This window comes from Chiloscyllium punctatum, chromosome 32, assembly GCF_047496795.1.
Source record: "Chiloscyllium punctatum isolate Juve2018m chromosome 32, sChiPun1.3, whole genome shotgun sequence".
Taxonomy (NCBI): Eukaryota; Metazoa; Chordata; class Chondrichthyes; order Orectolobiformes; family Hemiscylliidae; genus Chiloscyllium; species Chiloscyllium punctatum.
Window position 1 is genome coordinate 18,922,501 of NC_092770.1, and position 12,574 is coordinate 18,935,074.

Consider the following 12,574-nt stretch of genomic DNA (forward strand, 5'->3'; position numbering starts at 1 on the left):
CAGTATTTGGCTGGTCCATTTCAGTTTCTAGTCAAAGGTAACACCTACCCACCACCCTCCACCCCCACCATGGTATTTAAATTTTCTCTTGCTTGAGGTGGTCATTGCCTGGCACTTATGTGGTACAAATATTACCTTCCACTTTATCAGCTGAGACTGCATATTTAGGTCAGAGTGGTGCTGGAAAAGCACAGCAGGCCAGGCAGCATCCGAGGAGCAGGAAAATCGACATTTTGGGCAAAAGCCGTTCATCAGGAGATTGCATGTTGTCTAGGTTTGCTGCTATGGACATGGACTATTTCATATTTGACGAGTCACAAATGGCACTGGACATTGTGCAACCATCAGCAAACATCCTCACTTCTGATGTTATGATGATGGGAATGTTATTTATGAAGCAGCTAAAGATTGTTGGGCCAAGGGACTGAGATGACTGACCTCCAACAACCACAACCATCTTCCATAATGCTAGACGTAACTCCAACGAGCAGTGTGCTTTCTCACTGTTGCCATTTACTCCAGTTTTGCCTGGGCTCCCTAATGCCATTCTTAGTCAAAAATTGCCTTGCTGCTAAAAGCAGTCACTCTTCTCACATTTCTGGACTCCAGCTTTTGTCTGTGATTGGGACAAGGCTGTAATGCAGTCAGGAGTTAAGTAGGCTGGCAGAAAACAAACTGAGTGCCAATAAACAGATTATTTCTGAGCAAGTGCTGCATGCTAGCACTGTCAACAACACCTCGCTTTGTTGATGATCAAGACTAGACTGATAGGACAATAATCAGTCAAGTTGGATTTGTCATGTTTTTTGCGACAGAATGTACCTGAGTAATTGTCCACAATACCGACTAAATGGCAAAATGTTGCATTGGAACTATACTGGAGCTCGATGGGGGGTTTGAGTAGTTCTGAAGCACAAGTCTTCAATACGACTTCTGTAATTCTGTCAAGACCTTTACAGTATCTAAATGTTACTTTAGTTGCTTCAGATTATTTCCTTCAGCCACAGCGTCCAACAGTGACTAAAACAATTTTTTTTGTTGAAGGTGGCTACTGTTTGGCCTGTTCATAAATTAACAGGGCTCAGATGAACATAAACTTCAATTTTGACTTCTTCTCTATGCACCCTATCAGTTATTCATGTTGACTGGATTCCCACAACACTGGAAGACATGCACTGCTGTTATTTGTGTATCAAACCTATTATTGGGTGATTTGCTTGATAAACAGAGCTTTGCTACTGGTATGGATTGAAAAGCATCAATCCAATTTTGCACATGCAGTACTCCACCTAACTGTGGTGTTGATCACAATGGCAGCCTTTTATAAAATTATTCCAAAGGTGCAATAAATATCAAAGATGGTGGAATGTAAAATACAGACGTTTGCTCCATTACTGCAGAGGTGTAAAGTAAAATTCTAACACCATAACTGGAAATCAAGAACTATTATAAAGTGCTTTTTTGTGATATAAGTATAAACTTGAATACTTTTGTTGGAAAAGCATGCTTACTGAACATTTTGTAGAAAATTAAAACAAACCACTAAGCAAATTAGGTGAAGTAAAAACAACATAATGGAAAGGAATTTCCAAATATGTTGCAATTTCCTCCAGTCATTATCTAAAGCATTATAATTAAATGACCAATTTTAATGTTATTCATCCTTTATAATGTGATTTTGTACAATAATTGGAGAACTGTTGGTATTCTAACTGTTGCTTCTTGGAAAGAAAATAAAATGGAGAAAAGTTACAGCAGATGGGTGAAGGAAAATTGTGATGCGTTTAATCACAAAGTAGTGGAAATTTACTTACTATTGGGAGTTCTTCTATGATCTAAAGATGACCATGATTGAAGGAAAGCAATAGGAAAGGATGAAGGCAAATGTATTTTTACATTTTATAAGAACAGTTTACAGTGAAACCAGAGAAAAATAAATCTAATAGAATAAGAGTATGGCATACATAAGAAATTACTGAAAGCAAAGGGGTTGAAATTAAAATTTGATCAATTACTATACCTGTTGGAGAGTAATGACGCTGCTCTTATCACTGTCAAACTCTGTAATTATTAGTTTAGTTCGGAGTTCTTGCAATTTCTGTTGATACTCGCTGATTTCTTTATCCTTGGCAGACAATACTTTCTGTGGAAGTTCAAAAATAGCCTTAAAATCTCAGCTGCCATTGCTAATTATAAGATAAATTTCAAACAAACAGTGATAACTCAACACTTCATTTGAATAGACAGTAATTCACCTTCCATTCCTCAATCTTTGCATTCACTGCCAACATCACAGGATCTTCTTCTTCGGTTGCAGCTTGCAGCTGGCTGGTCAGATCTTGCACCTGTTTATAGGAATGATGTGACAGTGTCAGCAATAGATTAAACTTCAAACTTCTATATTAACAAAGCCTACCACATTCACAGGATATTGCCCAGCTTTTTTTAAAAGAAAAAGTCCAATGTCTTGCCCTTAAATAAATCTGTGTGAATTTCGCTTTAGCAGTTGATCAGTCAGTGTTAGGTGTTTTAAGCCTGCCATGCACTACTATGAATATCTTATGCTGTTTCCTTACTACATAACTAAGCATTGGAATAGCTTTACCATCTCTATTTCTTCAAGTGTTTTATGGGTCTCAGAACACATTTGAATTTCTGCCAACTTCTTCATTTGTTGCCCATAGAATTTCCACAAACAGACCAAAACTTGTCTGAACTAAACTCTGCTCTTTCATATGAAGGACAGCATACTAGAAAGTTAATAATTATCCTTTAATCTTAATAGTTTACATCAGTAAGATGGCATGCTTACATCAAGATGGTAAATAAAAAAGGGAAAGTTGTCATAGTCTTACTAGAGCAACAGGCTGCTCTCTCATAGAGTGATGACTGTTGGTAGTTCAACTGGAAGGTCACTATGCCTCAGGTGAGGCGAGAGGTTGAGAAGGTAAGTCCTTCAGGTCAATGTGTGAATTGAACCCAAACTGTTGGTATCACACCACATCGCAAACCAGCTCACCAATCCCAAAGATCATCAATAATACATTTGTGGGCCATCATGAGATTTTGAGTTTTGTTTGATTCACTGGTGTCTACTGAGAGTGTAATGCTTGCCCTTCCTCCAAAGACCTACTTGATTCTGCCAAACTCAAACCGCAGAGGCCAGAATGTGAACATCAGCCACAAGTTAAAAACTCCACTTGGGTTTTCAAAGTCCAGAGGCCAGTGATCTGGTGTCAATATTCCAAGATTATTCAAAACTGATACATTTAGTTATGATTAATGAAAGTAATTCTGGGCCTTGCCTGAAGCAACAGCTGCCCCTTTTCTCGTTTGAATTGGTCCATAGCACTGTCAGATTGCTGCACAATCAGCTTCATTTTGTTATATTCATCAGTCATCTTGTCCATCTCTTGCACGGACTCTTCCAGTTTTTGCTGCAACTGTTTGTTCTGTCCGTCCAGCTTTTCATTGGCCTCAGACAAATTCTAGATGTAGAAAAGAAAACCACAATAGTTTAAGAGGTGTAATCAGCAATTTGTTGCCAAACAGCATAGCCTTGTCTTTCCAAAAAACAGAACCACACACTTGGAGCAAAACCATATGTACACTTGTAAGCTCTCAGTTATCAAAGACCTAGTCTGGAAGGCATAGCAACCTTAACTGCTAAAAGTGTTAAAGCACCAACAATCTCAACTCAATTTTCAGTTCATTTATTTTTGTGATGCATGTGACATAAAGACATTCGAAATAGGAACAGCAGTAAGCCATACAGCACCTTAAGCCTTCGCTACTTTTCAATAAGATCAAGGCTACCCAGCTCAACCAATGTTCTATCCTCTTACTACACATACCTCATTTGTTGCCTATCCTTGATTACATTCTAACGGTGGCTACCTTTTTTGTGGACAACACTTTATAACTGAAGGCAAGCTTTTAAGCCCTCTCCTATGGCAACTTTGTTGGTGGGAACATGGATCACAGAACATAACAGCGCAGGAGGGGCATTTCATCACGAAGCAGCATGTACCATTTCAATTAAATCCATGCTGTAAAGTCCAGTGGATGGCTTTTCCATCAGTCTAAAGTTGACACACCCCGTACCTCAGTCCATTGCCACTAGTATTTAATTAGCAATAGGCATAAGGCTTGATCTGTGAGCAGCATGATGAGCTTCAGTGTGGTGATGGTGGGGAAAGGCATTCAGCGCCTGATTGAGGGATCCAGAACTGTAAAAGGAATGGCCTACTGAAACTGATTTCCCATGTTGCGATGAGGCTTCCTCCATGACCTGCGATTCCTCACTGGTTCCTGGGTCCCATGTGATTTGAGGCCTCAGGTAGGTGTAGTACCAACAGCAGCCACCTAAGGTATGCCAGCTGCCTGCTTATGATTGGCCAGCAGTCCTTGGTAATGGGCTGGCTCTCACTAGCTCTCCAACCTGTGGCCAAATCTCACACAAACCTTCAGAAAGATTCTGCCCTCAGCTGTTTGAATGGCATTAAGAGCCAACCATAGTTGTGGATGTCACTTAACTCTCCTCTGAAATGGCCTAGCAAACCATTCAGTTCAAGGGTGATTAGGGGTAAACAACATGTGTCAGTGACACCCTCATCCCATCAAAGAAAATAAATACAAGGTGGAATTACTAGCTACAAAATACAAAGAACTATTTAAAAATTGGAGGTACCTGAATTTCATCCAAATATTGTGCAAGTTCCTTGTTCTTTTTGGACAGCTGTATTCTGTAGTCCGAATCATCTCCTCTCCTATTAAGGAGAGTCTCCCGCTGAGAATCAATTTGTTTCTGATAGTCAATAACATCTTGACGTAGCTGATCATTCTGCAAAATGTATCAATAATCCAGAAGGTTCATGGTCATTTAATTTACAAGATAACTAAAAAACATTCTTGAAACCAATGATGATGTAGTTTAATTGCACTAATAATGGTGATCATCAGTTATTTAGCCAGGCATTTTTATGATGCTCTTACCTTTCTTTTAAGTTTTTCTTTCTTTGACACGAAAAGTGAATGAGAAAGAAAAGACTAAGATGGTCATATTAGCAAGGACAAATACTTTAGTGAGAAAATCATTGATGTGACAGAAACAAAAGGTAAACAAGCAAAACTCAAAAAGGAAAGAAACTGAAAGTTGTTACAATGATTTGCAAATATATGTTTTTCACTTAACCATTATCCACAATCAGATTTATGTGTTTCTATCACTGACCTCTCTTCTTAGCTTGTTATTTTCATTTTCTATCTCCTTGATTCGAATTCCCACCTAAAGAACACAATAAAAAGGTAAATGTCTGTACAGTATAATACAGAAAATATGCATGGGCTTAGAAGCAATTATAAATAAGTAGCTTTCTAATACCACAAACTAAGCAGTGACTACATTATGACATTATTCCTTTATTGCAGGTTGCAACATTCACTGATGTTGAGGAGAACTCTGATGAGCTGTAGAAACTTTCACTGCATTATTAATTTTCTAAAATGGTAGAGTGGACGATGGGTTGAAATTAAATAGCCATCCAGCACCTGTCAGTCATTAATATACCTTATCAAGCAGAAAGACTGTTCTTGTATGGATGTCTGCAGCTTCCTCTATGCTGTGCTCATGATAAATGAACATAGAACTATCAGGAGCATGGGGACTTTCCATGGACTAGTAATAAATATGGAATAGCTTTGGTGGCATGCATATGTAAGCAGTTACATGAGTGATAAATGACATAATTGACATCTAAGTAGCTTTTTAAAAGACTATTATTTTCATCTATATCTTTTCCCAGATTCCATAGACACATTGTGGGCACACAGAACCACCTTGCAGGGATGGAATAAAGCAAGACAATCTTTGGGATCTGAACCAAATCTGAGTCTCTGTGACCTCTCAGGCATTGTGCAAAGGAGCTTGTGAGTTGTTTCAGATCAGGGGACTTCTCGTCCAAATAGCAACAGCTTGCAGCACCAAATCTTATCTCTGACTCTCAAAACCTATTGCCGTGCAATCTGCTGTGTTGTCAGTGAAGGATTTAAGATTATTAGGGCTGATTAACATATTTTAAACAAGCATCCTTGCCACTGGAATTGCACAGTATGAAACTGCCGTAGCTCATTTGCAGGGCTTAGTAACTTTGAGACAATAATCCTTGAGACAACTGGTAAAATAATATGTTGCACATTGCACAATAGCCAGCAAATATATTAATCATGTATTTGCATTGCCCAATAACCAAACTTAACCAAGTTTCAGAGATGGGGGATTCTTTAAAGCAGCAATGGAATCTTGAATCTCTAACTGTGCAGATTTCAAAACTGAGAGAAAGGCTGTTGCTTTTCGGCAACATGATTAAACAGCCTGCCATTTCTTAGCCCCCATTAAAATGAACCAACAAAACACTGCAGCTCAAAATGGAACATTTCAGTCATCATATTCTAATTCAGTGAACAGTGACCACTTCATTATTATACTCTAATGTTTGAGGCAGATATTTGAAATAAGACTCCTTTCAATTGTTAGATTTTCTCATGTAGATATATCGGTTGAAAGCACTCATCTGGATATGTCACACCATATTCTATGCAGCAATTACCTGATGCAAGTAGAGGTTAATGTTAGCATTCAAAGGGCGTGGCACTCTGATGAAAAATGGAGTCACATATATCACAAGTGTAACACCGTGGAATTTCTTCTATGGCTAAGCTATCCTTGCCTCTAATGCTCATTATATCTTGAAATGTTATGCTTTCATTTAACCACATATAACTCTAGGATACATTCAGTGTGTTCCAATCCATAAACATTCTCATCAAGACAGTGTGAGAATTGGCATCTCGCTGCAAGAGGTTGAGGCAAATGGCACAAATGCACTTCAGTGAAGCATGATAAACACAAAGGAGAAAGTACTTGAAAGTAAAGTTGACTAAATAGGATGAAGAGGGTGGCCAGCTATGTTCATGACAGGAGGTTGGCATAGAGGTTGGCATGGAATGAATGGTCTGTTTTGGAATTGTAAATTCTAATTTCATGTCATTCTTATTAACTTCTTTCATCAATTCAATCCAATTTAAACGACAAACAGATAAAATTATGGCAGGACTTTGCATCTGGTGTTGTTCCCGGCGCAGATTCCGTACTTGTTCAACAATTTTCTTTTCCTTGTTTAGCTCTTTCTCCATTTCTGAAACCTCCCGGTCCTTGTACTGCAGCTGGCTTTCCACTTGACGCAGTTCTTCTCGCAAGAATCGGGTATCACGCCCACCAGCACTCACTTGAGCCATCTGAACAGAAACAAAATGGAGCATTACTCACTTCTGAATATGATTCAGGTCATGATAAACTGACATAGAAATACCACTTGCAGTGAAAATTTCCTAGTATGAGTTACATTAACATCACATAACGGAATATGTTTGAATGTGTACAAAGCCCAGGTTTTTCCATTCACATGAGAAGTATCAAAACAAATCACCCCATGTTTACCATGAAAATTATTAATTTTGTAGAGGTGTAGTGGCCACTCAAAGAATAATTCAAACATAAAAGGTAGAATCATAGCAGTTCTCTCTTGGTCTTGCTCATGATAAGTCACATTGTTCAGTATTTGCCAACTAGAAAATATTATCTACACTGCTTTTGTGATGCAACTTGCATCATTTAGCTTGTCCTTTTAAGGTCATTTGCTTATTTGCACATAGTTAAGGATAGGTGCAGATTGGGAAATTAATTCCTTTTGCAGACTGGAAGCTATCAGATGTATGGGGTCAGCTGTAGCTCAATTGGTAGCACTGTCTCCCAACTCAGAAAACTATGGGCTCAATCTCTACTTTCGAGACTAAAACACAAAGGTGTAGGTTGACGCTCCAGTGCAATATTGAGGGAATGCTCCATTTTTGGAGGGACTGTCTTTTGGATGAACTGTTAAACTGAAGTGTCATCTATTGCCTCAGGTGATCATTTCAAAGACAGTTCAGAGATTATCCCCAGAATCCTGAGCAATAATTACTCTTCAATCAATTGCATGAAATAAGGTTATCTAGTCAATATCACATTGCTGTTTGTGGGAACTTACTGTATGTAAATTGGCTGTCATGTTTTCTACATTTCAATACTTTCCTATATGACAATTCTGATTTCTTCATTATGTAATTCACTGTAAAATGCTTCCCAACATCCTGGGACCATAGACTTGCTACATAAATGCTTGTCTCTCTCTTCTTATTCCTATTTTAATTTAAATACAAGATAAAATGGCTGCCTTGCATTACATGCGTATACTGAATTAAGCAGGTCTTCTATACGGTAAAAAAGAAAAGTTGCCATAGACCATAGGGCTGCTGTCGCACTTGAAAGACATGTATTTAACTGGAGGGTCACCATGCCTCAGGGATGTGGAGATGTTGAGAAAGAGAGTCCTTCATTGTCACCTCAGCAGGTGCAGCAACTGAACTCAAGCTATTGGTATCACTCTGCATTTCAAGCCAGCCATCCAGCCAACCAAGCTAACCAATTCATATGTTGTACATATACATACATATATGTATAAAATTATATACACACATATGGAGCAGTGAGTTTGAGAAATGCTACGCCTGCCTGAAACCTACTGGATGTTACTTCACAACTTTTAAGTACTTTCTGAAGTATAATTACTGTTGTCATTTGAAAAACAGCCAATTTTTGTACAGTAAATTTGCAGATGACACCAAAATTGGAGGTGTAGTGGACAGCGAAGAGGGTTACCTCAGATTACAACAGGATCTTGACCAGGTGGGCCAATGGGCTGAGAAGTGGCAGATGGAGTTTAATTCAGATAAATGAGAGGTACTGCATTTTGGGAAAGCAAATCTTGGCAGGACATATACACTTAATGTAAGATCCTGGGGAGTGTTGCTGAACAAAGAGACTTTGGAGTGCAGGTTCATAGCTCCTTGAAAGTGGAGTCGCAGGTAGGTAGGATAGCGAAGAAAGCGTTTGGTATGCTTTCCTTTATTGGTCAGAGTATTGAGTACAGGAGTTGGGAGGTCATGTTGCAGCTGTACAGGACATTAGTTAGGCCACTGCTGGAATATTGTGTGCAATTCTGGTTTCCTTCCTATCGGAAAGATGTTGTGAAACTTAAAAGAGTCCAGAACTAGAGGATATAGGTTTAGAGTTAGAGGGGAAAGATATAAAAGAGACCTAAGGGGCAACCTTTTCACGCAGAAGGTGGTACGTGTATGGAATGAGCTGCCAGAGGAAGTGTTGGAGGCTGGTACAATTGCAACATTAAGAGGCATTTGGATGGGTATATGAATAGGAGGGGTTTGGAGGGATAAGGGCCGGGTGCTAGCAGGTGGGACTATATTGGGTTGGGATATCTGGTCAGCATGATGGGTTGGACCGAAGGGTCTGTTTCAATGCTGTACATCTTGATGACTCTATGACTCTATCATCCCAAAAATTGCAAATTAATTGTTAAACTCTGGTGTTCAAGGGAAATGTTGGTCAGATGGAATCATGTAATCTATTAGTCTTCCACAATCAAATATGAACTCAGTTTAGTATTTTTTTTTCTGAAAAAATACCTCAGATAGTGGACGATTGCTGCAACTGAAATGCTAGCGTGAAATTAGACGGTCCATGACTGGATTGCGGCTTGATCTCAAGAGGTGTGAGTTCATATTTAAATCAATTTGAAAGTAAATGGAATGTTGCCCTTTATTTCAAAGTGAATGGAGTATAAAATTAGGTGTATGTCGTTAAAACTATACAAGGCACCAGTCAGACTTTAAATAGTTTTGGGCCTTTTATTGAAGGGGAGGTAGATTGGCATTGGAGGTAGTCCAGAAAAAGTTTACTAGCTTAATCCCAGGCATGGAGGGATTTTCTGAAGAGGAGAGGCTGACTAGGTTGGACCTGTGATCTTTAAAATATAGAAGAATGAGGGTTGACCTTATTGAAACATACAAGATTGTCAAAGTGGATGCAGAAAGGTTGTTGTGAGAGTGTGTCGGATCACAGGACATAATCTCAGAAAATGAGGTTGCACATTTAAGCTAGAAATTAAGAGGAATTTATTTTTTCAGAGGGCTGTGACTCTTCAGGATTCTTTACTACAGAGGACTGTTGAGATTGCATCATTAAGAATATTCAAGGTTGAGAAAGACATATTTTAATCAATAAGGGAATCAAGGGTCACAGATAAAAAGTAGGAAAGTGAAATTGTGAGTAATTAGATCAGCCATTATCCGATTGAATGGCAGACGAGACTCATTGGGCTGAATGGTCTACTTCTGCTCTGATGTATCAGGCTTTTATGTGTACTTAGTGAGGATTTATTAAAGTATTTGGGTTCAGCATGGTTATGTTTAGATGAAAAGTTTTGGAAGATCTTGTTTTGTAAAGCTGGCATGGACCAAGTGAAAAAATGGCCAGTTCTGAGCTTAAGACTTGAGGCTTAACTCTGTACTAATATTAGTTTAAAAAACTTTTATGTGAATAAAAGTTCACCCTTACCTCCAGTTCATTTTCTAGCTTAAGAACCTTTGCTTTCAGCTGGTTTTCTGGAGAGAAAACAAATAAATGCATAAATTTAATTGTTCACTGCAACCTGAAAGGTAACACTGAGTGCACAGCGAAGAACAAACGGACTACAAAACAGTGACTTACCTGTTTTGGCTTGTTCTTCCCCTGCTTTTTCAACTTCTTCAAGAGCCAACTCAACTTCCTGCGCTTTCATCTGCATATAATTTTAATACGCATAATATCTTGATCATGAATACATATCCAGATCATAGTGAACTTTAACAATCACAGAATAAATTCAATTCGAACTAACCATGTGCCTTCCATCCAATATAAATCAATTTCTAATTTTTCTTTTGCTGCTATATAACCAGTTTTTACTTCTTATTAAAACCACTTACTAACAAAAGGCTCTACAACCATATTTTGTACCTGGATTATTTATTAAAAGAACGTTGGATTGGATGCGGGATTATTCAAATGTACTGCATTAAATTGGGCTACCATAATAATTGTAGGCAAATTCATAATGAATTCTGAAATTAAATGGTTGTGGCTTTTTTTTAATGTATTACCATTTTTTCTCCCTGCCCGGCTGATACTAATTATTTACTGGTGCACGCAGGTTCCATTTGTGGCCAGTGAACCACCGACTCTTGGCCATATATGGCATTAAGAGCAACAACAACTTGTATTTATATAATACCTTTTAACATTACAAAATGCCACAAAGCACTTTACTAAGTACTATAAAACAAAATATGATACTGCCCATAAAATATTGGGCAGAAAAAAGTAGTTAGGAGCATTGTAAAGGAGAAAGGCAAAGTAGAGATGAGGATTGAGGTAAGGATTTCCAAACTTATGGCCCCAGCTATCAATGAAGACCACCTATCAATGAACAGTGGGTATGACCAAGACTGTAATTACATTTTTTTATTCATTCAGGGAATGTGGTTGTTGTTGGCTTTTATGCACCATTCCTAGTTTCCCCAGAGGCGATTAAAAGTAAACGACATTGCTGTGGGTCTGAGTTACATGTAGGCAAGACCAGGCAAGGATAACAGAGTTCACCCTCTAAAGAACCTAGAACCAGAAAACTTTTTACAATAATCAATAATTACATAGCCACCATTAGATTGGCTTATTATTGAATTCAAATTTCGCCCTCTGACAAGGTGAAATTTGAACTCATCACCCCAGAGCTGGGGTTTGGGATTACGAGTCCAATCATGTTACCAGAAATCCATCCCCTGACCCCTTGCCCCCATTTAAACGTGGCTTGTGAATAACTTGGACCATTATGACCCCAATGTCATGTTAATATTGCTTCATCCAATTAATTATCTCTTATTTTAATTTAATCATTTTACACCTGGTGCGCACACACTTGTGTTTATGGGTTTTCTCCCATACTTTCTTCTGTTTTTTCAACTTCCTCCAATTCTGGTAAAAGCTCCATATTTGAAATCTCAACTTGTCCATTCTTTCCATGGGTGCTGATTATTAGAGGGGCGACACAGTGGCTCAGTGGTTAGCACTGCTGCCTCACAGCACCAAGGACCCAGGTTCGATTCCAGCCTTGGCCATTGTCTGTGTAGAGTTTGCACATTCTCCCTGTGTCTGCGTGGGTTTCCTCCGGGTACTTCGGTTTCCTCCCACAATCCAAAGATGTGCAGGTCAGGTGAATTGGCCATGCTAAATTGTCCATTGTGGTCAGGGATGTGTAGGTTAGGCGCATTAGTCTGGGGTAAATGTAAAGTTGTAGGGGAATGGGTCTGGGTGGGTGACTCTTCGGAGAGTCGGTGTGGACTTGTTGGGCTGAACGGCCTGTTCCACACTGTAGGGATTCTATTTGCTAAACACTTCCAGAATTGTTTATATTTTGTTTCAGATTATCAATGCCAAAATTTTTTTTTTCATTGAGAGCTCAAAGATCCAGATTACTCCCAGTCAGGCTTCTTGCCAAGTAAATAACATTACTTTAAAAATTCTTCTTAAATCCTTACTGATATATTACACAGGTGAAAATAAGCTGCTTCATGGAATATC

General features: G+C 38.6%; 1 protein-coding gene across 8 annotated transcripts in view; it reads right to left on the reverse strand.

Annotated features, from left to right (window-relative positions):
* cep290 (centrosomal protein 290) overlaps positions 1-12,574 on the reverse strand; it is a 138,059-nt gene that overhangs the window by 116,411 nt on the left and 9,074 nt on the right. For all 8 annotated transcript variants that reach the window (XM_072551810.1, XM_072551808.1, XM_072551811.1 and 5 more), the window contains exons 4-11: positions 10,667-10,736; positions 10,514-10,560; positions 7,153-7,296; positions 5,234-5,287; positions 4,691-4,843; positions 3,306-3,488; positions 2,256-2,345; positions 2,021-2,143 (exon numbers count right to left, since the gene is read on the reverse strand). In XM_072551810.1, the coding sequence (XP_072407911.1) occupies positions 2,021-2,143; positions 2,256-2,345; positions 3,306-3,488; positions 4,691-4,843; positions 5,234-5,287; positions 7,153-7,296; positions 10,514-10,560; positions 10,667-10,736 (864 nt within the window). The remainder of the gene's footprint in view (positions 1-2,020; positions 2,144-2,255; positions 2,346-3,305; positions 3,489-4,690; positions 4,844-5,233; positions 5,288-7,152; positions 7,297-10,513; positions 10,561-10,666; positions 10,737-12,574) is intronic.